A 26,496-nucleotide genomic window follows, 5' to 3' on the forward strand; every position below is an offset into this window, starting at 1 on the left:
ATCTTTTGTAGATGGTGAATTTCAGCTGAATATGAACTTCAAGTCATCGGGTCACATAGACAACTTTCGTTTCCAATTTTTTAATAATGGTGAAAAAAGTCAAAAAAATTATTTGTAAGCAATTCTAAGACCAAACTGTTATTGTTTAGGCATGCAGCTAAACTCATTATAAGAATTGATTGTTCAAAAGTTTCCAAGTTATCGGGTAAAGGATTATATATCTATATTTTTTTCAGTATAGTCAACTAGTATTCATCATTTTCCTAAAATTTGTTTAGGCTTGGAAGCTAGCGTTAACACAGTGGAATGGAGGGTTTTGCAGAAGTATTTGTCAAAACCAGTCCATGTGCTTGGCTGTGTAGCTCTAGCTATACTATTACTGGGTTGCCAAGTCTCTATCCTTGCATTTGCTGGTGATGATGGATTCATTCCATTTAGTTCAACTTTCAAATATCATTAAATGGAGAAATTCACCCATGTTAAGGTGAGTGGAAACAGATAGCTTCAAAGTTCAAGTCAGTTTCAAGTTTCAAACATTTCGCAGATGTGCAATGTGAGGTGATGTGCAATATTTTTCGCAGATGGTATTGGAACAAATCCCTTGCGGTTACTCTCCTGCTCCATGGACAAAATCGTGTCGATCTGGGGAGTTCCAGCGGCATTTGGTATGATCAAGTCGCTATGGGACTGTGAGTGAAATCGATGGAAACACGGATGGCCGTCTCGCAGCAAAGAAAGATTGGAGGAGAGAAAAACCGTTTCTAAGTAATTTGATGACGTTAGTTAGCAAACTGTGAGTATTGCTTGAATAATAGTCTTCACGACTGTTTTTACATTTGAATTCTTCTTTCACAGAATTTTGTCTGTGCCTAGATAGCCTAGATTTGTACATTTCTTTAGTCTCTAAGTCTCTGCCCATCTAAAATTTTTCTTGGAGACTAAGGAAACTGCAAGTGGCAGCTTATAAAATGTAATTATTTTGATAGATGTCTGTTAACTTGGTACAAATTGATATAATAAAATTCTATGTGTTTTTTTTTCTAGGAACGCTGACCATCTGGCCAGCGTTTTTCTTCAAAAGTGATGGCTTTTTTTGGTCCGATGTTGAACTGATCGACTAGAACATTTCTGTTCACACTTTTGAAACTGCTGGTGCTGGTTTTGAACATCCCTCATCGTTTGCTCAATGTCGGTGGATCTACTTCTACAAGTTGGTAAGTCATTGTTTTATTTTATATTTCTTCTGTCCTTCCTACAGTTTTTATAAGCCTATTGCCTTTTATTAAATATATATACTGTGATTCTCACAGTATCCTCAGTCAGGGCCAAAGTTTCAGGGGGTTCCAATCCTGGAGAAGAGAAATATTACATAATATTAAACTGTAGTGCAATAGAAAAGTGAACTGAAAAGTCAGTTTACTTGGGTTGAGACTTAATGGTTGAAGACTTATTGCATTTCACTTTTGAAATTGCCCTGGGATCTATGTGAGTTGAACTACCAATGGAAATCAAATTCCCACTGCATATTGATGGTACTGCTGCATGTGTACTCGATAACTCGTGCTCCATCCTGTTTTTCAGCGTGAAAAATGTCCATGCAATTCGTTGGTTGGTTCAAATTGACTATCTGATTATTTCTACGCGCCCATCTTTGACTATCCGTTTGATCACAAGGCATCGTAACAAATCCGCCGCTATAATAACCTTTAAAAATTGTTGCAAGTCACAAGCTTCAAATACGGAATCACTTAAAATCTAGCGACAAATCTCAATCACCTTTTGAAAAAATACAGTAACCGGTAGCTTTTGCCCGAATAACTCCATTGTTATCTAGAAACCAAAGTTGGATCCCAACATGTTGATGGTCCCACATGTTGATGGTCCCATAACTTTTAGGGTCATTTGATACATCCATGACCTTGCCGTGCATTTTACTCTTGATGGCAAAGTACGTCGGCCTAAAAATCGACAAATGAATCAGTTCCACTATCAAATTCAAATTCTGAGCGTTTACTCTTTAATTATCGTCCATTCTTGATTTGTATGATTGTTACACTGGGTCTCGACCATTGGAAATGTAGGTGGGAATGTAGACTGCGTTCGCGTAGGCGTGTTCCAATACGTAATACTGGCGCAATTCTTTGGATTGTACATGTCACTGATTTTATTGTCTCGCAGCATCCATTTCTGTTTGTCGCACTTGTCCGTTCTAAATCGACCGTCTGATCGTTTTGAAACATATACAACTGTAAATGTTTCAAATGGTTAACAGCAAAATTTTGTCAATGTAATACCGTCACCTGTTGAGTACAGACAGAAACCGTTAGACTTTGCACGGATGCCATTTTCATCTTGGTACCACAGTTGGTTATCGGCAGGTTTCACTCTTCCGGCGTTCCACATTGGTTCCACCACCGTTATCGCAGCTTGGGAGATTTGCATCACTTTACCGTATCCGTGGATTGCGAAGTAGGTTGGGCTGACACTAGACAACAAATTTAATTCACTCAGCAAATGTACTAGAATGTTTCACAAAATTGGCGTCCACCTCGTGTTATTCCTGTAGGGAATTCCTATCGTAGTTAGACCTCCAGGACGATTTGTTTTGCTTCCGTAATTTTGGGCGAAAAAACACATTTCTTTGGACGTGGCAATCTCTACTTGGGCTGCCGTTTGAATGACGGCCATCATGCTTGTCTCTGGCACTAGTTTCAGTGACTTGATCTCGCTCATGGCGATATCAGGTCTTGGATAGTAATGATTGAAATAGTCGTTGATCTTGTCTTCTGTTGCCAACATGGATGTTTCATCCCAACGGCTGATGCTATTTTGCGAGCAAACAATCACGTTCTTATTTCCCTGGGCCCCTATCCAATGACAGTTGTTGGACTCTGAGTTGAACGCGACTTTGTGATTGAGATCGCCAGCGATGGCGTTATAGACGACGACAAACCAATGCTTGGTATCGTACTTGTCACTGAGGTAATCGTAAATTATTTCAGCCAAATCGCGATTCAAAGTGGCGGCATTCTCTTTCATCATTTCCGTTATTTCGCTGGGTACACGACCTTCTTTGATGCATTCATTTTCGACTGCATTGATTTTGACAACCGCCTCTTGTTGATACTTGTCCAGTCTGTTTTTCTTCCTAGTCCTGCCCGTGTGAAGTATTGTATAATAGCGTTATGTAAGACAAACAGTCAAATTGTTATTGATTTGACGATAAATGTATGTACGTACTGGTCGACTGTTGGCATGCTGCTTTCTTTAAAGTACAAGGGCAATGTTCCAGCACCTAGCGATAGCAGCTGCATAACTCCTTGTAGGGAGTTGACAACCTGACGTCGATGGCACTGTTTTTTTGTTTTTTTTTTGAAAACTATAACTTAATCAATCAATCGCGATGAGAAATACGTCTAGAATAAGTGAATTATACATGCCTTGGTCGAGTCTCGCAAGCTGTCAAGGTACGATGGCCCCGACACGGATTGATTCAAAAGCCTTTCAAAGATTCTGATGATGCTGTCTTCCAGTAATTTGGCTCCGTTGAGAAATTCGTCTTTGGCCACGGTGGAATTGGGCGACTCCAAATACTCGATGGCGTTGATGGCGGATCGCCTGATCTCGTCCTCGTGCGGAGCCACGTTCTCTCTCATGTAAACGTGATTGTGTATGTTGTTGAGCGTCATTTGATCTAGTATGCCTTCGATTCGATTGAGCTCTTCCGCAGCTTCGCGGTAATTTTTCTGCTTTTCCGAGTCGCTCCTCGCCAAGACGGACACCAGCCACATGACGTACTCGTAGGTTTGCGTGCACCAACCGATGAAATTCACCGTGGCCATAAATGCAGCGAAGAAATTGTTTGGAGTCATGATGATAATCTTGCTCTGAACTGTGCCAGGGCTACTTTTGACCAGGCCACCTCTAGCTGCTCCGATAATAGTCACATTTGGTTTAATTAAAAGCGTTTCGTTGATCGATATTGAATTCGTCGAATTTGCTGAAGGGATAACTGATGTAGACGGTGAGTTTTCCAGAACGCCTTTCGAAATTGAGGAATTACTTTGGGGCTGATCAGATAGCGGCAGAGAATGTACGTGCTGAGAGAAGCAGATGGCTAGGAACAATCCCAAGAGTGCAGTAAGCCACCCAAACTTGTACGACGAATCGTGCATTTTTAGGCGTAACGTTTTTCTGTGAATTAAAGGGGAAAAAATGTGGGGCGATAATATATTGAGAATCTCTTGAAAATCCGTCTAGACAGCGTCGGTTCTTAAGTCTAGATAGACAGAAGTAGACTCGAGTAGACTAATCCATTACGCAAACACTATTACACATGTATAGAGGAAAACAAAAACTGCGAAAATTCATTACTGTCATAAAATACGTGACCATATCCGGTCATATTCCTGTGAGTTTCACCCAGACAAGGTTTTTTTTCCCGACACTGTAACCGACTTTAACCGAATTCTAACTTTTATGGCCTCGAATTGCAACGCTATACGGCGTTAGTTACTAAATCATTTGTTGTGAGGGTTAGGGTTATGTATTGGAAATTTAATGGAATTTGAAAAATAATATTGATTTTTACCTGACTTTTGTAGGAAAGATTCTTCTTCTTCGTCGTACTAGGCCACTGTGAAAATGTGCTTATCCTAAATTGAAGTTTGCAAGACCTGTCGAGGTCCAATACCAGTTGCCATGGAGCCTGCCTTTCGAATGATGCAGTCGTTGGTTATGCTCTTGATTTTGGTGTACCGACACGAGGATACGTGCATGTCGAAATGAAGGAAATCCGATCCGTGCATACAGCTCTATTCTTACTTCTAGGTTCACCTTACAATGGTGTCAGCGGTAATTTTTTGAAAGTATCTAAGTCGTTTTGCGATGTCCTGAAGGCTGAAGGATGTCGCAATATGCTTACAGGTTTTAAGCTCAAGGCTAAACGAAATTTACAGAGAGGGAAAACAATCAGTGAATCCCCCGGGAGTAAGTCGCAGTTTGTCTGTACGAAAAATTTAAGTTTTGTTTGATATATTGTCACATTAAATCAAATTTTGATTTCTCAACTTGTTTATGCTTTTGTGCAGTTGACTTGTTAATAATCCCTTCAAAGTCTTACATTAGGCAACTTTAGGCTTGCAGAGGGCATTTTAGTCTTTGTTATAATAGTGCGTGAATTGTTGGTTCAACTTCACGCTGTATAACCTCACGCAGAATTTTACCTCCTACCTGCAGGTAAATGAACTACTTTCCGGTTTTTAAGTTCTAACAAAAATTGTGTCCTTAAAAAGAAATGGACATGCAGAGCTTTTACTAGGGCTTGGCTCTTTAAAATGAAAAAAAGATTAATAGTCATTTTTTTTGGCGATTTAAAAAATAAACGACGAACTTCTCAAATTGCGAAACTACTTTGTCATGTGCAACATAGGACTTTTCATAGAAGATGAATTCCCTTTGGGACTTTTAAAAGATCTTAAAAGCAAAGCAGGAAAGAGAATGAGGATGCTATTTAAAAAATTGCAATTTCTTTTTTTTTTTAACTAATTGCCAGAACAAGTATTGCATGTATCCGACTAGGTTGATTCTCTGATGTTGGTTCCTTCTTCTTTTAATGAATAATGACTCTTATATTTTTTATTGTCTTACATTTTATTAGGCACCCACCCGCGGTCATCCTTCAGCTGCATACATAATTGTACACGTTTATCTATCCCGCCCCTATTACATGCTGCTGGGTCATAAGGTACGCTATCGTTTCGAAAACTTTTCGGGAATTATAGATTTTTTCTCAAACTCTAAACCTGAAAGTAAGGCAGATAGCAACGAAACAAAACAAAACCAAAAAGTGAAAGCTTATTTCTGAATTGCTTTAGCTTTCTTTCTCAGGACTTTGCCTTTTGCTTTGATATTATCTGCTTTGTTTTTTCGCCCTTTCCACCATCTTGCTCCCTGTCGTTTCCGGCAACTTTGCGTACCCATTTTCTTTCTGCGATTGTCGGGTCTTGCGCTTGGCAAACAGTTTTCAAACCCAATTTCCCTTTGTCTCTTTTTCAGTTTTGGTCGCACCGGAATTCATCGATTCGCGTTCTGCTTTTGTCGCTTTAGCTGCGTCGTTGGTGTGTTTAACTGCTTCTCGTAGTGCAGCCAGAGCTTCCGATAGCGCCTCCACTTGCTCTTTGGCCAATTTTGTCAATTTTTGCACGGAAGACAAAGTTTCCTCTTGGGTGTCCAAAAGTTTTTGATTCTCTTGTTTCAATCTCTCTAGTTCTTCTCGGTTCTTCAGGTTGTCATTATTCAACTCTAGCAAAGATTTATCGCTTTCCAGGTTCGAATTCGTTGTTTTTGGTCACCTTTTCTGCTAACTTAGCTTTGGCAGATTCCAAGCTGATGTTTAGGAAACTGTCTTCTTGTTTGATGCGCTCCAGCTCCGACATCGTTGATGATAGGGTCTCATTCTGAGTTTGCGTTGTAGCTTTAAATTGACGATTTCGTTTTGGAGTTGAGATTCGGTAACCTCCCACTTCGAGGCATTGTAGAGCAGAACGGATTTCTCTTTCTTGAACTCGTCGATTTGAGACTCGAATGCAGTTAACTCTGTTTTTAGTTGAGTTACATTTCTCTGAAGGAGACCGTTTGCAGCTTTTCGTTCGTCGGCTAATTGTGCGGATTCTTCTGCTAATTTTTTGGCTTTTTCCACGAACGCGAAAGCAGCGTCTTTTTCCTCGGAAACGCGTCGAAATTCCGCCCTTATCTGTCCCATTGTTCTTTTCAATTCGATAAACTCATTTTTTAGTTGATCGTTGAGACTAGTCAAAACCAGATTTTTCTGATGGGTTAGTTAACGTTTCAGCTGTGATTTGTGCATCTCCTCGACTTTCTCATCGGCAACCTTTTTGGCCTGTAGGGTAGAAATTCAAAATCGCTTCCTTTTCATCCAAGAGTTTTTGCTGGCTGTCCAACTGGTCCTGTAACTAAGTTATCTCCTTTTTCATATGTAATTCAGTCTTGTGAAACTCGTCGATATTCGTCGAAGCTATGTCTCTTGAAGCAGCCAACTTTAGTATGAGCTTGTCGTTTTTCAACGACATTTTCCACAACTTCTTGTTCAGTTCATTTATCGTAGCCGTCAATTCTTGTATTTCGTCCGATTGGAAACACACTTTCCGACTTGACATCTCGAATTGGGTTTTCAGCTTGGAGTTTTCGTCTCTGAGTTGCGTAAGTTCATCAGAATCATCCGGTTGATTCTCTTGATTTTTCTTGATGTTTGGTGAAGCAGCCAACTTTAGAGTCAGGTCATCGTTCTCTAAAGACATTTTCCGCAACTTCTTGGTCAGTTGGTTTGTCGTAGCCATCAGCTCGTGTATTTCCTCCGATTGGAAACTCACCGCAGAAGCTGACATCTTGAGTTCGGTTTTCAGCCTGGAATTTTCGTATCTGAGTGGCTTTAAACGTTCATCGTAATCATCCGGTTTTTCTGGCTTTGGTAGCTGACATTTCCGACTATCCGATTCGCACTCGGCGAGAGTTTCCTTCAGACATTTCACCTCCTCTTGGAGTGTTTCCTTTTCCTGAACCATCCCTTCGAAATCCTCGACTGCGATACTTGTATTCTGAAACTTTTGTTGCAATACTCCAATCTGTTTTTTTTTAATACTGTCGGTCGTTTTCCAGATTTGTCAAGTACTCTTCAGTTATTGTTATTGTCGCCGGCAAATGATCGACCGGCGGCCTTTCGGTATTTTTATCCATACACGCAGTACTGTCAGGTAATACGGCAGAATCTCGTTCCGGTTTCCACATAACAGGTTTTAGGGGGGTTATGTGGGTCCGGCAGGTTGCCTCTTGCACATCGGTTGTTGGAACTTGATTGTCACAAGGTTCCGGATTCGATTCTGGTCTGATTTCAGTTATGGTAACTGATTCAGAATATGCGATAAATTTAAACCAGACCCAAGCAAATATGGTTGCGAAAACGAATCCTAAAAGAGCCATTTTTTCAATATTCGAATAGCGTTATAGTATTTACACTATACTCTTCTCTAGTCAGTTATAGCTTTTTGACTCTTCCTTATGTAACCTTTGACTAACGATGGACTCAATATTGACTCTGACTAACGATTTGTTCAATATTTAAATGTTCTATATAATTACCTCAAACTTTTTATCATAAATGACGTCAGCGGAATTTAACGAAAATGCTATCAAGTTCAAGTTAATCATAATGATTTTATCGTCGATTTGAAATCATGAATCATGAAAAAGTTCCAGTCCCGAATCATTGTGCTGCCATCTAGTGGCAGCTTTCACTAACTAAGCCAGCTCAACGGAGGGGGGGGGGGGGCTGATCATTTCCGGATTCCGGCAGGAAGGTAGGCAGATGGAAACAAAAACAAATATGAAAGCTCATTTTTGAAGGAATTTAGCCGGATTTAGCTTTCTTTCTCAGGGCTTTGCCTTTTGATTTGATATTATTTGCTTGGTCTTGCAGTTTTTTGGCTCTTTCCACCATTTGGAGCCCTGTTGTTTCCAGCAAATTTGCGTACTCATCTTCGTACTGTGACTTTCGATAGGTCTTGGCAAACAGTTCTTTAATCCAAGTAGTACCTTTTTTTTGGTCTGCTTTGGTTTTAGTCGCGCCAGAGTTCATCGATTCTCGTTCTGCTTTTCTCGCTTTAGCTGCGTCTTTGGTTTGTTCAGTGGCTTCTTGTAGTGCATCCAGAGCATCCGATAGAGCCTCTACTTGCTCTTTAGCTAGCTTTTCCGATTTTTGCGCTGATTGCAAAACAGCCTCTCGGGTCTCCCAAAGTTCTTGATTCTCTCGTTTTATTCGTTCTAGTTCTTTTCGGGAATCTTCAAATTCCTTCATCAGGTTGTCGTTAGTTACCTCCAGCAAAGATTTTTCGCTTAGCAGGTCACAATAACGGGTAACATATTCGTCATTTTCGACCGACTTTTTGGCGAGACTCTCTTTAACCGATTGCAAGTTTGCATTTTCCGCCTTCAGACGTTCCATCTCCTTCATTTTTGTTAGGATTGACTCATTTTGAGTTTGCATCGCTTCTTTCAAATCGATGATTTCAATTTTTAGTTCAGATTCGGTGGCCCCCCACGTTGAGGCATTGTAGAGCAGAACGGATATCTCTTTTTTGAACTCGTTGATTTGAGACTTGGATGTAGTTAACTCTGTTTTTAGTTGAGTTACATTCGTCTGAAGTAGACCGTTTGCAATTTTTCGTTCGTCGGCTAATTGTGCGGATTCTTCTGCTAACTTGTTGACTTTTTCCACGAACACGAAAGCCGCGTCTTTTTCCTTGGTAACGCGTCGAAATTCAGCCTTCATCACTTCCCTTTTCCTTTTCAATTCTTTTGACTCAATTTGTAAATGAGCATTCATACTGGTCAAGTCCAGATTTTTCTGATAGGCTAGTTGAAGTTCTAGTTTTGATTTCTGCAGGATATCCTCGACTTTCTTATCGGCAACCCTTTTGGCCTGCCGTGTAGAATTCAAAATCGCATCTCTTTCTTCCAAGATTTTCTGCTTCCTGTTGAAGTCATCCGTTAAATTGGTTATCTCTTTCATCAGTTTAGATTCAATGTCTCGTGAAGTTGCCAACTTTATTATGAGCTCATCGTTTTCTATAGACATTTTCTTCAATTTGCTGTTCTGTTGAATTGTCGTAGCAGTCAGGTTTTTAATTTCCTCCGATTGGAAACTCACTTTACGTGATGACGTCTCGAGATCGGTTTTCAGCCTGGAAATCTCGTCTACGAGTTGCTTTAAACGTTCATCGTACTCATCCGGTTTTTCTGCCTTTGGTAGCTCAGATTTTCGGCTACCCAATTCGTACTTGGCGACGGTTTCCTTCAATGATTCCACCTCCTGTTGAAGTCTCTCCTTCTCCTGTTCCATCTCTTTAAAACCGCCTAACTTTTCTTGACATACTCTAATCTCTTTTTCTAGATTCCGGTTGTCGTTTTCTACGATTCTCACGTACTCTCCGGTGATTGTCTTTATCGCCGGGAAACGATCGGTTGTCGTCTTTTTGGTATTTTTATCCATACACGCAGTACTGTCAGGTAATAATAAGGCAGAGGCTTGTTCCGGTATCCACATAGTAGGTTGGGTTACTATGCGGGTCCGGTAAGTTGCCTCTTGCATTTTGGTTGTTGGAACTCGATTCTAGCAAGGTTCTAGATTGGATTCTAGTTTGGTTTCAGTTTTGGTAACTGATTCTGAATATTCTATTGTCAGTTCAAACCAGACCCAAGCAAATGTGATTGCGAAAACGAACCGCGGGATTGCGAAACGAATAGCAGTTAGACTAGTTTAGACTAGTCATACTTGACTACGTTTTTGGCCCTTCCTTATATAACCTCCGACTAACGATGGAGAAGACGCACGAGATCAATCGTCGTATTTTGGTTCATTATTTCAATTTTCCATGTAATTACCTCAAACTTTTTTTATCTTAATGAAATCAGCAGAATTAAACGATCATTTTTCAAAAAAAAAATTGTGTTTCATTTAATTTTAATGATTATATCGCCGATTTGAAATCGCGAGATTTTATTTGACTAACGATTTAAATAACACTAAACACACACGATCAATCTTCTTACTAATCGTAAATATTTAAATTTTCTGTATAATTACCTCAAACTTTTTATCTTAAATGAAATCAGCGGAATTTAACGATAAATGTTCAAAAAAAGTTATTATGTTAAAGTTAATTGTTATAATTTTTAAAAAAAAGAAACGCAAATTTTGTCTATTAAATTTTCCAGTGGCAAGTTGCCAAGCAGTTGGCAACGCAGGTCTTATTACAGTCAGTATTGCATCCACCAAGCAGACGAATGAATTTCAATTTTCTCATTATTTCAATATGCTAGCCACGTGAGTGACCATCACTGCAATACTATTCGAAAATGAAAACAGAGTGGAATGAGTTGGGTGTTAAACTTAGCGAACCAATTCTTCGGACCTTGAAAGATCTTAACTTCACGAAAACAACACCCGTTCAAGTACTAGTTATTTCGTATTTAAAATTTTAAATCGTAGATTTAACCAAGATTTTGTTTTTTTAAGGCTGCATGCATACCTCTGTTGCTGCAAAAGAAAGATGTTTGTGCTGAAGCAGTCACAGGCTCAGGCAAAACATTGGCATTCATCATTCCCATTTTAGAAATTTTGCTGGCACGATCTACACCACTGAAAAAACATGAAATCGGGGCCCTTATAATATCCCCTACAAGAGAATTGGCATCACAAATTGATGAAGTTTTGACAAAGTTTCTAATTAACTTGCCCCAGTTTACCCACCTTCAAATGATTGGAGGTGCTCATACTGTTGTACAAGATATTAAAGACTTTACCAGTCATGGAGCTCACATTATTATCACTACACCTGGGCGCTTTATGGATCTTCTTATTCGACAGGGTGACCATATTAACCTTGCTGGAGGACTGAAGTCATTGGTATGTCATACAATTGAATTATCTTTTATCTTACAAATGCTAATCTTAATTTTATGTTGCCTAGGAAATTCTCATCTTGGATGAAGCAGATCGTCTGTTGGACCTGGGATTTCATGCTACCTTGAACACAATATTGGGTTTTCTTCCGAAACAAAGAAGAACAGGTCTTTTCTCTGCTACCCAAACTAGAGAGGTTGAATCATTGGCTAGAGCTGGGTTGAGAAATCCAGTAGCAGTTACAGTGAAAGAAAAGGTATTTTTATTTGGAATTCAACTATTTGAAAACACATAAATTGAGAAGTCTCTTTCACATTCTAGAATTTGAACAATGATGGTTCAAGAACACCAGCTTCCCTGGCCAATTATTACATGGTGGTTGAAGGGGACCAGAAATTAGCTGTTTTGATAACTTTGATGAAAACCAAAGCTCCTGGCAAATTCATGGTTTTCATGTCAACTTGTGCAGCCGTTGAATATTTTTCACTCATTCTAAAACAGTAAGATGAAAAACTAAATGTAATTTAAATATTTATTAACAACAAATTCTTTTTATGCAGTTTTTTGCCTTCGGTTACTGTGATGAGTATTCACGGAAAACTGAAAACGACCCGCTTCAAAATCTTTGACAAGTTCAGAAGCCTCAAAACCACCGGACTGTTGGTTTGCACTGATGTCATGGCCCGCGGTATCGATATTGCTGACATCGACTGGGTGTTTCAGTTCGATGCACCTTCGTGTGCATCGGATTTCGTTCATCGTTGCGGAAGGACTGCCCGAATCGGTAATCGGGGAACAGCACTAGCCTTTCTCCAACCCAATGAAGAGCCTTACGTCCACTTCATTGACATCAACCAAAAGGTAACAGAAAAATCTATAGTTCCAAGAAACCTGTCCAACTGACTTTGTCTATTGCCCTTCCTCAACATATCGAAAAGTTAGATTTAACTTTAGTAATAGTAACTTTATTTTTTGTCGAACTCACCTGATATTTACCCATACAAGAAGAAATCTAACTTTGTCATGACCCTAGAATCGATTATGATGTTGTCCGTACATTATTTTCAGGTGAAGTTAACCCATATGGAATTGCCTGATGACCTGCCCGTTAACTTGGCTGAAATTCGACAAATGCAGCAGAACGATCGCGCACTGATGGACAAGGCCACTAGAGCGTTTGTTTCTTACATACACTCTTACGTCAAACACGAATGTTCCGTACTACTTCGCGTCAAAGGTACTATATTTACGGTGCGCCACGATTTTATTACTTTTGAATACGTAAATTCTATTGATTTTGTTGACCTATGTCATTCCAGATTTAGATTTTGGTCGTTTGGCCGTAGGTTTCGGTCTCCTTACACTCCCGAAAATGCCCGAGCTCAAAAATAGAAAGACGGATTTCTTTCAGCCGGTCAGCATTGATCTCAACTTGATCACCTACAAGTAATTGATTCAGTTATTAGGTTTCACGATTTATTTCTTGACTGAAATTCACAATGACTGTAGGGACAAGGCCCGAGAAAAGATACGACAAGAGAAATTAGCCATCTACCGCGAGACGGGAGTTTGGCCGTCATCGAAAGCCAATTCCGGACCAATGAAGAAAAACGAGTCCTGGTCGGAGAAGAAGGCACAGAAATGTCGCAAGAAGGAGAAGAAAAAGCTCAGAGTGGAACAGAAGAAACGTAAACGTGCTGCCGTCGACGAAGATGAGTGGAACGAGCTGGCCCGTGACGCTCGGCTCCTCAAGAAATTGAAAAAGCGAAAGGTACCAACCGACGTGTAGACCTATGTTATATGTGTGCTGCACTTTCCTGGCTATCCCATTGGGATACTGGGGAAGGAGGGCTAAAGGGGAGTCTGAAATTAGATTACCTCGTGCTTACACAGCACTGTAACGATCCTTGAACAGCCAAAGTATCCCCTCCATTGGAGGTTATTCAATTGAAGAGCTGACGCAAGTCTCTTTTTCTCCCCAAAGTTTTATAAAACCATTTGGTGAATAATTAACTGTAATCTCTTTAAATGCGCTTTCTTTTTTCCTGTTTTGGTTGGGTTGGCCGAACTCGAATTGAGTAACAGTTGAGATCAATTTGACACGACGTGAATCATGCATCCGACTAGAATCGTAAATGTTTTCCTTTTTGTCGTTTTTGTTAGATCTCCGAGAAATCTTTCGAGAAACAGTTCAACAACAAAACCGAGGCTGCTGCACCTGCCGAAGAAGCGTGAGACAAGACCTGAAACTGACGAGTTTATTTACATATTTTGTACCGATAATAATTTTTTTTCCCCTCACCAAATCACGGCTACAACAGCAAACAGTTACAACAACAACATGTTGAAAGTGAAACAAAGAAATGAACGACTTTATCGAATTCAACATTGATGTTAAAAAAATGATTTCTAGAATTTGACTCTAACAATTGTTAATCATGATGAAGTGGTGTTGTACATTAACAGGTGGGTTCTTGGATGTGGCGGAGTTACCTTAATTGAAGAGGATACGTTTTGGGGTAGTGTTTGATGCTGAGATCGTGAGCCCAATTGCGGAGTAACTCTCGCCACGATTGATGCCAAAGAAGGAAACTGGCAATGAGGAGAACCCAGCCGATGAGAAGGTACACGTGAAACAAAGTCCTCCACAAGAAACTGGTGAAGACAAGTGGAGGGCTGATGAGAATCAAGGACGTGAGAGGAATCACAAAACTAGTGGTGAAGGGCAAATTACCCCAGAAACCAAATATCAAACTGCCCAGAAATGGATAGAGGACAATGAAAACGGTTGCCACCCAAGGTGCGGCGTGATGGTACACGTCTTCGGGAAGAAGAGTCGTGAGTTTGGCTGCCTGGGCCGTAGGTTCCGGAATCATGGCTACGGCCACCGGCTCCACTGTCCATACTGAGCGTGTTGTAGGCGAATTGTCCCCTGAGCCCTGAGAATAGTACCGCAACGAGTCTTGAGCATCCCCGTTTGGCAGCATCCGACCTCCGTTGCCATTCTGATAGGGCCGGATGACTGGAGCGAGTTCGTTGTATCGTTCAATCCCATTTTGATGCAGATGCCTTGGCGGTGGCGGCAGGTGTAGAAGCGTTCCGGCGTCACTCTGCAAGGAAACCACGTCCGGATAGCGTCGTCCCAAATTCATGCGGAATCGCTGGATGCTGTTGGAGACTGTGTCGGCCCATTTGGCTCCCAAGTCGAGCAAGAAGAGCCACATAAAGGGCAAGCCGATCAAGACGCAGGGAATGCTCAGGAGGAGAGACCATTCGGTCTTGGGGACGTCCGTTCCGTATCCTGTCATCAAAATCCAATTCAATTCGGTAATATTACATACTTTGGCTAATACAGTTGCTTGAACAAATCACTAGCTATCCATCACTGGCTCACTTTAGGCAACTAAAAGTCGCGTTTGCTGCTGAGCTGCGCCAAAGACTTGGACGGATGTGTGTCGTGAGCCGTATGCCCACGGGAGTAGTTGTGCTGCAGGATGGATTGTGTGACGGACTACCTAGTATATTCCTTCTTAAAACTCTCTGCCCGTCGCTCGCATATACATCACCTTCTTGTCGTAATCACCGTTGTCCTTCTCTCTCCTCACCAGAAAAGAAAAAAAACGAAATGGACTGGGCAAAATGACCAAAACTCCACTTTTCCTATTTCTTCTTTCCCCCCCAGTCGTTTGTGACATCTTTCGTGACTGGACGGACGCGACAAGGAGAAACTGAAAATGTCCACGCGCATTCTTTTTTATTCGCGTGTCCGTGACTAGAAATAAAGGGAGGGAAGTTGAATCTTTTTCTTCATTTTTATTTTGCTAGACCTTAAATTCCGGAACTTTTTTTTTTGTGTGTCCCCCTTTCTCAAACCGCTCTTTACACATAATGCCTTTACTCGGTTGTTTTCCGTGACTCGTTTCTAACTCTATCGTGAATTCTGTCCTTAAACTTTTTGTATTTTCCTACAGGAGGGGTTGACCGCGCTGCGCTTCCGGGAATTTGCTTTGTGATCTGATGGTCGTCGTCCTCTTTTTTCATGTAATTTTTTTATGTTTTTTGACCTTATTCTCCTCCTACTTTCTTATCTTGTATGTTGTTTGTGTGTAGTTATATATGGACGCCAAGGAATCGGGCGATGAAAGCTAATAGCCCTCACGTGACCGGACGCATCGATGCCCTCCATCCTATTGGCCTGGTGATGACATTGTCGTGATGGCGAACTGCTGGATGGAAAAGAGTTGAGTGAATTCGGCTGCTCGATCGGTAGGAGAAGAAAAACTGCCGAATTCTAATAATATGGAAGAATGCGACGATAGCGCCGCCGTCAAGTTATTGAGAATAACTGCAGTCGGATCACGATTGACAACTTTCCGTAATTAACGGCGCGGCCCGACAGACATTGTTCCACCATTCACCCACGTAAAAAAGAAGTAAGTTCTCTTTAGTTTCATCTAGCTCCTTTTCCACGTCTCATTCACTGTTCTATAGGTGAATGTCGTATCTTTTCTTATATATTCAATCTCTCTGGTCGTAAATTTTCCTCCCTATATCCTCCATTGTGTGTGTCCTTGGGACTTTCTTCGTTTCTTTTTGTGTGGGTCTCTCTCGCATCGACAAATTCCCGCTAGTCTCGGCGATTGACGGAGAGGAGGAATATCCCCGGCTGGCGGGTTTCATGTTGCAGCAGTTCGCAATGTTCGCATAAACAAGTCAGAGCTCTCTCTGAGCACGGCTGAGCCCAGCCAAACGAAAAAGCTTGTGGCCGAAAAAGAAGTTGATCGATATTCAATGGCTCCCGCTCCCCCTTCCTCCCTTGCACGCGAATCTAAAAATCGTGAACCGAGCTTTACACAGAGAGAGGGAAAGGGGCAGCAGCTAGTCAAAACGTGAAAGACATAACCCTCTAGACATATCAAAGGGGGTCGCAAAGAGGGTTTGGTTTTTCTTTCCCTGAAAAGTTTGATTAACGACCGTCATTATCCGTTGGCTGTCCACAATTCTTGGGCGGTCTGATAAGGACTCGTTGTATTCGTGTAGACTAGCTGAGCAAGCGCGTCTTAGTTGTGTATGGAAGCCGGAGCCCATAGAGCCTAGACACGCGTTAGGCATGCGAAAAAGAAGCGGATCCTCGCTAGTACGACACGCCCTCAACACAATGGAGCGATTGTTGAGAAATGAAAGCATAACAAAAGGGGAGTAGAAGGGAAACAACTTGACGACAAATAGCCACGACTCGAGACAAGAGCCTTCCGTACTTGTCTTGTCCGTTTCTTTTTCAAGTGCGTACATCCACTGAGACTGCTGCTGCTGGATGCCTTATTGTCTTTTGTACCGTAGGAGCGGGCGGTCGACCTTGGCTGGCAGTCATCGATAGCAGCTTTTATGATACCAAAAACTACTACTACGTACGTATAGGTTGAATTCCATTCGAGTCTTGTCATCCGGTAGTCTGTGATACGGCAAACGACCCCAACGAGTCGCGTCACTCGCTGGGGTTTGTTTCATCGTTGTTGTAATACGCTACTATTACTATGTACTACTCGAACTGTTATTGCAGATATCAATGCCGCCAAGTGACGCTCACGCAATGCATCAGACGCAATACCGTACAACTCCCCCCAGACACACATGCGAATTAGAAAACCAATGGACTGAAATAGACGATTCATGTGGCTCATTTACATTTGTAGGCTCATGTGAATAACAAGTTTTATTTGGATGTTAATTTAATGAAAAGCGGATGTGGGGCGGGGGTCCAAAACTTTGTGTGACGGGATATTTTCTTTCCTTTTGAAAACGCTGACAAAATATGTGCAAGGTGGCGCGTGTTTACAGCAATCACCTACTTGTTCCGTTGCAGAGTCTCAGCAGTAAAAGCCGGAACGACTATTTGAATCATCGTCGCAGGTTTTTTAGGTACCCGTATATCACTCGCGGTGCCACAATACAAACTATATACGACGAGTTTCCAACAATAGCCGCCCAATTGTTGGGTCTTAACCGACTTTATCCTTCCTAGACGACTACTTTGTAGGGGAGGGTCTCTCTCTTCCGTGCCACGACGTTGTTGAGATAGATCAACGTTAACGATCCCCTTTTATGACGAGAGTCGCTCTCCATCTTTCGAAAAGCCTGTCATATTATGCCTAGAAACCCCTGATTACGTGCTCATTAGTCTCGGCTTCATCAAACCTCTTTTGTGTTTTCTTTTTGTACACTAGGAAATCTGCCAGATGGATAAGAAAACAAGACAAAAAGGGGGGAAATCACCTTGTCCAGTGACGAGCTGGAAGCTAAAGAGAAGAAAGTCGAGGTATTCCCACTTGTAGAAGGCCCGTCTGTTGGTGGAGTAGCCACGCGCCGTGGCGTTATTGAGCGTCGCTTCAAACTTGATAAAGTAGTCGTCAATTTTACGTCTCCAGGCCATTTCGTAGGGAAAGACTTGACGCAATTCGGTGGCCAACGTAATGACGAGCTCGTTACGACTGGCCACCACGTCGTTGACCAACTTGACGTCGGGCTGTTGTTCCAAATGCTGGAAAAGGGCGGCGTGACCGCTGATCCAACTCGTTAAAAACAGGACAATTCCAAACTGAGAGAAGATGAAGGAGAGGATCCGTCGCAGCCACAGCGGATAGTAATAGCCTTTCTTGACTTCCGGGCGGCCGTTGTAGTATTGGTCGTCGACACTGTCGCCCCAGACGGGCCACCGGTTCAACCGCAGTTTGTACGCCGTCGAAACTGTTTGAACACTTTTGCTGACCAGGATCGACGTCGTCGTGTTGGAGCCCCTGGAAATGGTGGACGAGAAGCGGACGGCTTTCCACGTTTTGGTTGGAACTTCTTTGGAAATGTTTTTCGATTCGGTCGGCAACAAATCGGCGTTTGGTTTGCCCGCTTTCCACGTCTGCGAAGGCCGTGCAGTCGTCGTTTTCACCATGCTCGATCCTTGCCGTTTCCCGTCACTAACCGGCACGTTTCCGTAAGGGGTGCTGAATCCAGTGTTGATTCTGGAGGCGGTGACGGAATTGTTCACTTTGGGACCGTTGCCGGTGCTGCTAATGTTGGCACCGTAGTCACTGGTGAAGCCCGGTAACATCCCACCCGTCGGGTCTTCCAGGTCTTCATCCGTCATCGGATCGACTCCTGGATTCCCGTACATTTTGGACGCGGCGGCCGATTCCCGCGAATACATTTCTGCCGTCTGCTGTTGTTGCTGGTATTGTTGTTGTTGTTCTGTTGTTGCTGGGCTGATTTTCGTTTTACTTCCTAAAGATAATTTAAATGCTGGACCGCGACCGATGGATTTGCGGGCCGTTTTGGGATTGTAGGGCTTTAAGCACTCTGCGTGTCTGTGCGATGGATCGTTGTGATCGTGATTCTCGTCCGGGTGGTTGAAGATGGTATCCGGTTCGGCTAGTCCTTTCTCGGATGAAAGAAATTTGTCAATCAGCATCCCAACAAACTTTGTTACTTTGATACGTTTCCTCTTCCTCTTTTTTCAGTCAAGTTGTATCCGTTGTATCAAGGTAAGACGGGACGCCATAATGTCTCCATGTTCATTTTTACTTGCCCTGCAAGTTCACATGTCCAAACGAACTTGGCCGTGAGCCATACCACCGCCAAATGCGCAACAAACTGGTCGAACTCGACGGCGGCGCCTTAACCGAAATTTTTTGATTTTTCTCCCCATCCAGCGAAAACCAACAACAAACTGGTGGGCATCGTTCAATTTTTGGTCGGAAAACTAGGCGCTATTATCACACATTTAAATAACCACATGGTTGATTGGCCAGGATCCAATCAGACGTGCACCTTGCGATGTGAGAGCGGAGAACGGAACTGATTTGGACGTTTGCTTTGCCCTCCCGGCCCTGCACTGACCGACTTGGACCGTTACCGTTTCTCTTTTCTCGGTAACTTATTGTTTAATCGATGAAACGGATCAGGTTGCATATATACCACACACACACACAAGTATAGCTTGTCCTGTTACCCGTCTTTCTTCTTTTTGCGTCAACGATGGCGCTGGATCGCATGCTTGACTCTATTTCTTTTCCTCCCCCCTTTGCTTTGCTCATTTCCTTCATGTTACCTTTCACTCTGCCTGTTCCATTCGGGTTTTTATTTTTTTTTAACTTTTACCCCCGTTACTTTATATTCCACCGCTGCGGAATTGACGATTTATCGGAGTTCAATTTTCCCTTCCTTATTCTTTGTCGGGCGCTTATTAAAAACAAGGAGAGGAAAAAGAAAAGAGAGCCGAGACGTTACTACTCTTCAAGGCGAACAAGTTTTGACACTTTCCAAGTGCCGCGGCGTGCCTAATAATACTTTGTCACCACTGAAACTTGGGAGTTACCCAAAGGTGTTTGCCAGTCCACGTGCTGCACTAGCAGTTGGTAAACTATTCAACAACTCTCGAGTGCGAACCTACCATTTTGTAAATAATTGAATCAGGAAAAGTGCTCAAATGTGTTTCAATGCTCGGAATTTGTGGGTGTTGTATCGATCGCTTGGTAATTGCTTGCTGGAAATTAGTCTTCCAAGGGGGGGGGAGGAAGAAAAACAAATGTTGCAGCCTATACACCTTATGACATCATTGGACGCTTCACTAGTGAGTAATGGATTGTCAAGGGGTTTTTGCACGGTAAAAAAAGATACAAAAATCTCTCCTCCGGCTGGCCTCCCTCCCACTCTGGGCCATAAAAGAAAAAGGAAACCATCATTTCGAATTACAGGTCTACTAGTTACTATTACAATATCCATCCATGCGGCTAGCCAATGCGCGTCATCCTTTTTATAGACACGCAACATCTCGAAAAACATGGTGGTCATGGCAGCTCACAGGCGGTGTCGGAAGATGAACGGCCCGTCGTGTCTCATTTCGACAATAACCTCATTATTAATGTTTCTCCGCCCTCTCTTCCCAATGGGCCCTTCCAACTACTGCGGCCGCTCGCCCCTCAAAAAGTAGCTCCCTTTTGGGTGGGGGAAATATCGGGAGTTTTGTGTGCGGTAGTCTGAGAGATTCCCAAGAGGAGAAGAGTACTCGAAGGGTGATCCGCCAAAGTCATCATCTAAATGGATGCATAGTTTTTCACGTTTAGATGCCACCGACGAGATACCCCGTATGGTATACACAGTAGCAGCAGCACAGCGTGCAACAAAGCTTCGTAATAATTTCCAGCCTTGGAATTGACTAAATATGGAAATCAAATCATCAAAAAGTATTCTACTACTTCTGCCTGGGTCTAGATTTCCACTATTTATGCCAAAGTAGAAAAGGGAGCAGCCCTAGGAGAGAGATACTCATCCGACTGTAGTGGTGGTGGTTTGGACAAAGACGAATAGAACTTCATCAGTCTTTCAGTTGGGGGGGCTCTTTGCAAGGCCCCTGTTTGTCATTGGTTCCACTATACTCTTCTTCTTCTTCTCTCTATAGCCCCGAAAAGTTGCCAGCTGCATTCTCAACATCATTTAGTAATTCGGGTCTCCATTAGTTGCCTTATGGCTGGCACTGTGTGTGTGTGTGTGTGTTTGCTGCATGCGGGAAGATTAGCGGCTGTTGTTTGCTCACCATTTCTTGTTCGTTGCTTTTTTGTTTGAATAAAGGGCGGCGGGGGCAAACGACGTCATATTTTCTTGCCTCTGCAAAAGCTATTGTTTAATTCTTTTGATAAAAGAAGACTCCCTTAAGCCTGTAGTGTCATCTACATACCTGAATATTAGATACTCTCTTTTTCTTTTAAGGAATAACAACAAGCGTCGAACGCTGGAATTGAATTTAAAAAGAGAAAAAGTATAAGGCTAAGGGGTTTAAGGATGATTGCAACAGAGACGCCAGTCAAGAGAGCCTGTAATATCGATTGGTTTTTATAAAAGAAGAAAAAAAAGGACTCAAAGTCTAGACGAATCTACTAGACTCGTAGTTACCTACAATCTATCAAGAAGAAGTGCTGGTGGGAAAAGAGGTAATAAAAAAACGGCGGCTAGTGGAGAACCCCGTTCGGTTGCTATACAGAATAATACAGATTTACAGTGTGTATTTTTCCCTCTTTCTTTTTCAGGAATTGAACAGCCGCCGAGAAAAGGTTTCCTTCTTTTTTTGTAAACAGCACGGACGCGTATAAAATGGGCGAGGAATTATAGTGAGGAGCAGACGGGAGCATTGTGTGTGCGAGAGGTTGTTTGGATCGAGCTACTACCAGCACTCGTCACTCTGACCGCCCCCTCTTTTCTTTTTTCTACTTTTTTAGTTTGTTTTTCGCTCGTTCCTGTTGATTCTGCACACAGCTGCGCAAAGTGGCTGCTGCGCCACGACATGGTCGGAGTTGATCCCGATGAGGAGAGAGCCGAGAGAGAGCAGGAAAGTTTATAGAGCATGACCCGAGACGACGGGCTAGCCAGTTGTCCCGCCACTCTGGCCATGGACTGCTGGACCCGTACAAATCCCATACAAAGCAAATAAATCAAATCCCTATTGCTATTCTTCTTCTTCCGGTGGTGCACCGTGTGTGATCCTGTCAGTTGGGCAGGACGACGACGCAAAGTCGAAAATCGAATCCATCATTTGATCCGTGATTTTTTGTTTTCAAGTTTGTTTGCATGCAAGACTAGCAACAGCGACTGGCACAGCACAATTGTCAACACAAACCAAATGGGCTCCTGGCTGGAACGAATCTACGGCTGCTGCTCCAGCGCGGATTGGTGCTGGTGGCCCAATTCAAGGTAATAATATAAAACACGAATTTCTCTTTTTTTTTAAATTATTTCCATCATAATAACTCGTAACTTTTGTCGACAATATTGTCTCCATCTTTTTTTATTTCTCTTATTTCTCTTTGCCACGATTGTCCCTAGCTCATATATCGTGCCGATTATGAAAGGAGGGGTTCATGTTTATGTATGTACACAGCAGCAGTAGTAGTAGCAGCAGCAGCGCACTTGTCCTGGCGGCGATATCAATTTCACTACTGACATGCTATATCATCTATATATGGCGGGCCCCGGATTTTTATTGCGATCGGCTCCAGCGCCCCCAATCGTTGGGTTTGCCTCCTCCTTATTTCTCTCTCGTTGCGGTTTGACAGTTGTTTGCGCCAGGGTCGCGGGGCCATGATTTGCAGCTCCAAAAGCAAAGACGGGGGGCAATGTTTCATCCATTTCCGTCGTAATGGCACCCCCAGCAGCTCTCTATAGGCAAGTCGTGTTGTGAAATGATGATGGCGCTATTACCAGATGCCACACCTGTTGCCATTTTCAAGATGAATCGAGTCCTTCATTTAACGCGCATGAGGTGATGCTGCTGCTGCTACCCCCGCTGTTACTCCCGAAGATCGTGACATCTGGTCGGATGCGACTGTCACCGGCTGGATACAAACGGTTCCTCCCGCGGACTTTTGGTTACCCCATTAGTATTCCTGAGCGGAGAGTTTGCTCGATTGCGTTCGGGGTCTTCTCTCTCTTATTATTATCCAACCGCTTCGCTTCCGTTCTCTCTATCTTGTCTTTTTGTGTTTTGTGTCTCCCCTTTTACACTAATACTTTTCTCCTTTTTCTCGCTTGCCAACGTCCATTTCAGCAGGAAGTATAATCCAGCGGCGGCATCTGGCAGGGACGACGACGACGACGACGCCCTGATTGAGGTAATCAGCTTGCTCCATTAAATCACCCGCTCGTGCTCTCGCACGACTCTCGCCAACTGTGCCCTGCTGTTGTTGTTGTTCGCTCTCTGTTTGTCGTTTGGATTATCGATCTTTAATTATTCCATTGCAGGCGACGGCCGGCAGCTTTGAATCCAACAGCGGGTAAGATAGATCCATTATAATTATACCAGTATATATCCAGGGGTTTTCTAGCGCGGCGTTTGTCAACCGACTCCTTTTATTTCTCTCTATCCCCTCCGTGTCGTGTGTTAATTCATTGGCTGTCTTCACTTCCAGCAGCAGGATCGCCATGCTCTCCCGCGGTAAAATTAAGGTATAATCCTCGAGCCATCACTTGAATATCCTGACCACTACATCTTTTTCTGCCTGGGACTAAAAGTATGTCAAGGCTGGAGTTGTGAACCACACGGGATCCTCCCACATCGGGATTCCCATCATCGATCCGCTGATTGGCCAGGATTACAACAACAGTAGTAGCGGCGGGACACATCGTCAAAATCATCATCAGCGGCAGCAGCTGTTCACGCAACTTCATCAGCACGCCCGGCTCCTGGTCAACAAGAACATCTTTCATTGGCATCAACAGACGCACCATCAGCATCAGTGGTGGTGGGACTCGAGCACTCCGCCCTCCTCTGTCGATCTCGAATGGGAACACGAAGGTATGTGTGTCGGCCAGGAGTTTAAGTACTACGCCGCATTCCTGCACGATCCTTAATGGATGGATCCTAGTAGTTTTCCTCCTTTTTCTTTTTTTAATATCCATCATTTTATCGGCTCTATACCGGACAAATTGCGTCGTACCCACTCTCCGACGTGGTGCAAACAAATGAAGAACTCAAAAGTTGATGGTCGTTTCACGTAGTAATGAAATACGGCAGCGCAAACACCTGCCTTTTTCCCCGTTCCACCAAAGTTTGTGTGCTCCTATTGGCCGTCGGGTTATTTGCTCGGCTTCTTCGGTCCCGCCGAACATTAAAGCAAACACACACAAGTCTCTGCTGCTTTCCTATTTCGCTCCCGTCTATGTTTCTTTATTTTTTACGAGGTCTATTTGGTTTCCGGCGCGTACACACAGCCGGAATTGATGCCTCTATCCATTCCCGGGGCTCTCTTATTGGGGGTGTATGGACATCAACATTTGACCGGGTGGCACCCCCCCTTTCTATGTGTACACCTATATATAAAGTACGTCGGCAGCCCTTGTTTTATTGGTATCAAAAACATGTTTGTTTTGTTATGGCTCGCCATAATTTCAGGTTTAATGCCGCCGGTGATGGAATCGGCCAGCGAGGATGGAGAAGCCGATGCGGAGGACCAAGATGAGGTGGATTTGTACGATACAGCCGATGAAGGGGAAGCGGCCGATGAAGGAACGAGAGCGACGGATGTGCTGGCAAGGACGACAAAGAAGACTGCCGGCCCAAATGATCCGGTCGCTCCCCATCGATCCCCGTCACCTTCTTCCGCTTGCCACTCTCTGGAATGGGATTCCAACGGCGACGATTTCTTCGGACACGATTGCCGGACACACAACATCAAGGCCTTTTCATCCTAAATGATCCTGAAATTTTCCCCTCTCTGTGTGTCCCCTCAAGAGAGCCGGGACGAAAATCGGGAGGGACAGTGAAGAAGAGCACATAGTAAGGTGGAAATATAAAAACAAAACAAAAGGGAATAACAGAAAAGAAGAAGAAGAAGAAAAAGGGATCATGAGATTTTCAAGTATATCCCAGTAGGGCAGGGGAGAAACCAGCCTGGAGGCAAATCCAAATGTCATTTTGGAGGACCAAACACAAAAAATAAAAAGAAGAAAAGTAAAGGAAGCGAAAATAATAGATGTCGACCTACACTACCACGCGCTCCTTGTTCAAGGCGAGATCAATAAGGCGCCAGCAGGCATTAAAAGAGCGCTCTCTACTCGCTCCTTTTTTTCTTAGGGGACAATCGATCCACGTTCCCGGCGTGTGAGAGATCCGTCGGTACGTACGTGTGGGGGGGCTTTCTCTTGGCTTTGCACGCGGACATAGATGGCGACACTCGGCCTCGACGGCTCCTAAGCCCCCACCGACTGTACACACAACCCCCGCTCGCTCCCGACATCACCCGAATAGACGAGTGAACGGCGATCAAGCGATTCCAAGGCCTTATGTATTATTTTTGGGGGTTGTTGCTGTTGCTGTTGTCTTCGTCTCTCATCTCTCGTGTTATTATCATTTCACTTGTGTGTCTTTTTACTGTACACGTCTGTCTAGTTGTCTTCCATCTCTTCACCCAGAGCTATTTATTAAGGGATGTACAGACTTGTGTGAGCAACGGTGGGAAGAAATGTGACTGGCGTCGGCTGGTGTGAGCGGAAGCAGCAAATCGTCTTTCAAATGGTCATATCATCATTTCGCGGCAGCGTTCAAAGGCTCCCGCGCTCTGATAACCCTATGCAGACGAATTTTGAAGGCGCTTGTTTAGGATGGCACGAGAGATATGCCGTATTGTATTGCAGTGTGTGTCTGTGTGTGTGTGTGTGTGTGTGTCTCTGAGTATAATATGTGTGGATTGTGAATGTGTGTCGGGATCATGTTGTTATAACCCCCTCCCCCACCCCACGTAATCGATTTTTCATCAATCTGGAGCGGATGGTAAAATGTCAACGTGTACAAACGTGCGAGAGGGGCGTCTCTTATCATCTCGTTACTGTCACCTCGTCTTGAATAACGCAAATATATCTGAATTTGAGCCAGTTGTTGACGTCAACACTGACAATTCCCTACAACTTTCCTTTTTGACAGCTCGGCTGCACCATCTTTGACCTTATTTTCCTCTAGCCAAAGTTTTGCTCTGATTATTTCCTGCTGTACCCTCCGAACTTTGACGGTTGTTTGGCTCCCACAAGAAAGCTAAAAATGGTGCAAAGTTTTTACCGCAAGAGTTATTCAATTGAAAAGACAAGGATTTAGTGTCGACGAGTTGTTATTATTTTTTCTTTTTCTACTTTTTGAATTTAGCTCCGGCAACTTGACACGACGACGAGACATGGGTCCGGCATTCTGCGCGCTATTTCCCCGTGAGTTATGTGTGTACGTGATGAAAAGTTACATTCAACACTCTTTAATGAAATTTTTGCGCTTGTGGTTTAAAATGTCTTGCCGGGTGTGATGGAGCGTGTAACACGCAAATTGACGGATGACTACTGCCGCTGGCTCGAAACTTTTGTTGATTTAACTTTGTGGAAAAGGCAAACGTGGAAGTAGAAAAGGGAGAAAGGTGACAAGGAACGAAACAACTTTTGATGGATTCATTTTCTGACGTATAGTGGAATGGATGAATGTACATTCACTCTGCTGCACG

At 43.2% G+C, this 26,496-nt stretch overlaps 7 protein-coding genes across 16 annotated transcripts; 2 read left to right on the forward strand and 5 right to left on the reverse strand.

The window, feature by feature from the left end:
• The first annotated feature begins 651 nt into the window (after window positions 1-651).
• On the forward strand, window positions 652-13,865 carry LOC124311066 (ATP-dependent RNA helicase DDX55-like). Of its 2 annotated transcripts, XM_046775350.1 has the most exons (14): window positions 652-693; window positions 739-765; window positions 856-970; window positions 1,045-1,214; window positions 5,660-5,746; window positions 10,897-11,028; window positions 11,093-11,482; window positions 11,547-11,735; window positions 11,801-11,979; window positions 12,040-12,340; window positions 12,548-12,716; window positions 12,799-12,925; window positions 12,989-13,250; window positions 13,643-13,865. In XM_046775350.1, the coding sequence occupies exons 6-14, from the start codon at window positions 10,933-10,935 to the stop codon at window positions 13,712-13,714; spliced, it is 1,785 nt and encodes a 594-aa protein (XP_046631306.1). In that variant the 5' UTR covers window positions 652-693; window positions 739-765; window positions 856-970; window positions 1,045-1,214; window positions 5,660-5,746; window positions 10,897-10,932; the 3' UTR covers window positions 13,715-13,865. The 2 variants fall into 2 exon arrangements, with proteins under 2 accessions (XP_046631306.1, XP_046631307.1); XM_046775351.1 differs by lacking the exons at window positions 652-693; window positions 739-765; window positions 856-970; window positions 1,045-1,214; window positions 5,660-5,746 and having other exon boundaries at window positions 10,839-11,028.
• On the reverse strand, window positions 1,222-5,233 carry LOC124310980. 2 transcript variants are annotated; one of them, XM_046775192.1, is made up of 9 exons: window positions 4,592-5,233; window positions 3,441-4,194; window positions 3,241-3,353; window positions 2,549-3,154; window positions 2,301-2,485; window positions 2,015-2,222; window positions 1,777-1,958; window positions 1,421-1,704; window positions 1,222-1,349 (listed from the first exon to the last, which is right to left on the reverse strand). In XM_046775192.1, the coding sequence occupies exons 2-8, from the start codon at window positions 4,173-4,175 to the stop codon at window positions 1,496-1,498; spliced, it is 2,238 nt and encodes a 745-aa protein (XP_046631148.1). In that variant the 5' UTR covers window positions 4,176-4,194; window positions 4,592-5,233; the 3' UTR covers window positions 1,222-1,349; window positions 1,421-1,495. The 2 variants fall into 2 exon arrangements, with proteins under 2 accessions (XP_046631148.1, XP_046631147.1); XM_046775191.1 differs by having other exon boundaries at window positions 2,295-2,485.
• Window positions 6,026-6,763, reverse strand: LOC124311957 (tropomyosin-1-like). The gene is made up of 3 exons (XM_046776325.1): window positions 6,518-6,763; window positions 6,354-6,458; window positions 6,026-6,280 (listed from the first exon to the last, which is right to left on the reverse strand). The coding sequence occupies exons 1-3, from the start codon at window positions 6,761-6,763 to the stop codon at window positions 6,026-6,028; spliced, it is 606 nt and encodes a 201-aa protein (XP_046632281.1).
• On the reverse strand, window positions 6,975-7,583 carry LOC124311959 (kinesin-like protein KIN-7D, mitochondrial). Its single transcript, XM_046776326.1, has one exon. The coding sequence runs from the start codon at window positions 7,581-7,583 to the stop codon at window positions 6,975-6,977; it is 609 nt and encodes a 202-aa protein (XP_046632282.1).
• Window positions 8,014-9,952, reverse strand: LOC124311143 (golgin subfamily A member 6-like protein 22). The gene has a single exon (XM_046775472.1). The coding sequence runs from the start codon at window positions 9,914-9,916 to the stop codon at window positions 8,426-8,428; it is 1,491 nt and encodes a 496-aa protein (XP_046631428.1). The 5' UTR covers window positions 9,917-9,952; the 3' UTR covers window positions 8,014-8,425.
• Window positions 13,775-15,505, reverse strand: LOC124311376. Its single transcript, XM_046775849.1, has 2 exons — window positions 14,874-15,505; window positions 13,775-14,780 (listed from the first exon to the last, which is right to left on the reverse strand). Exon 2 carries the CDS (start codon window positions 14,701-14,703, stop codon window positions 13,969-13,971), a length of 735 nt encoding a protein of 244 aa, XP_046631805.1. The 5' UTR covers window positions 14,704-14,780; window positions 14,874-15,505; the 3' UTR covers window positions 13,775-13,968.
• A 4,981-nt stretch (window positions 15,506-20,486) lies between these two features.
• On the forward strand, window positions 20,487-25,888 carry LOC124311362. Of its 8 annotated transcripts, XR_006909803.1 has the most exons (9): window positions 21,248-21,456; window positions 21,553-22,213; window positions 22,346-22,781; window positions 23,070-23,130; window positions 23,261-23,292; window positions 23,428-23,464; window positions 23,531-23,813; window positions 24,411-24,794; window positions 24,888-25,888. XR_006909803.1 is itself a non-coding variant. In XM_046775820.1 (8 exons), exons 3-8 carry the CDS (start codon window positions 22,702-22,704, stop codon window positions 24,707-24,709), a joined length of 792 nt encoding a protein of 263 aa, XP_046631776.1. In that variant the 5' UTR covers window positions 20,487-21,456; window positions 21,553-22,213; window positions 22,346-22,701; the 3' UTR covers window positions 24,710-25,888. The 8 variants fall into 8 exon arrangements, 7 of the variants coding, with proteins under 7 accessions (XP_046631776.1, XP_046631780.1, XP_046631778.1 ...); XM_046775820.1 differs by having other exon boundaries at window positions 20,487-21,456; window positions 24,411-25,888; XM_046775824.1 differs by having other exon boundaries at window positions 23,434-23,464; window positions 24,411-25,888.
• Window positions 25,889-26,496: the final 608 nt, after the last annotated feature.

This window comes from Daphnia pulicaria, chromosome 8, assembly GCF_021234035.1.
Source record: "Daphnia pulicaria isolate SC F1-1A chromosome 8, SC_F0-13Bv2, whole genome shotgun sequence".
In the NCBI taxonomy this organism is placed as follows: domain Eukaryota; kingdom Metazoa; phylum Arthropoda; class Branchiopoda; order Diplostraca; family Daphniidae; genus Daphnia; species Daphnia pulicaria.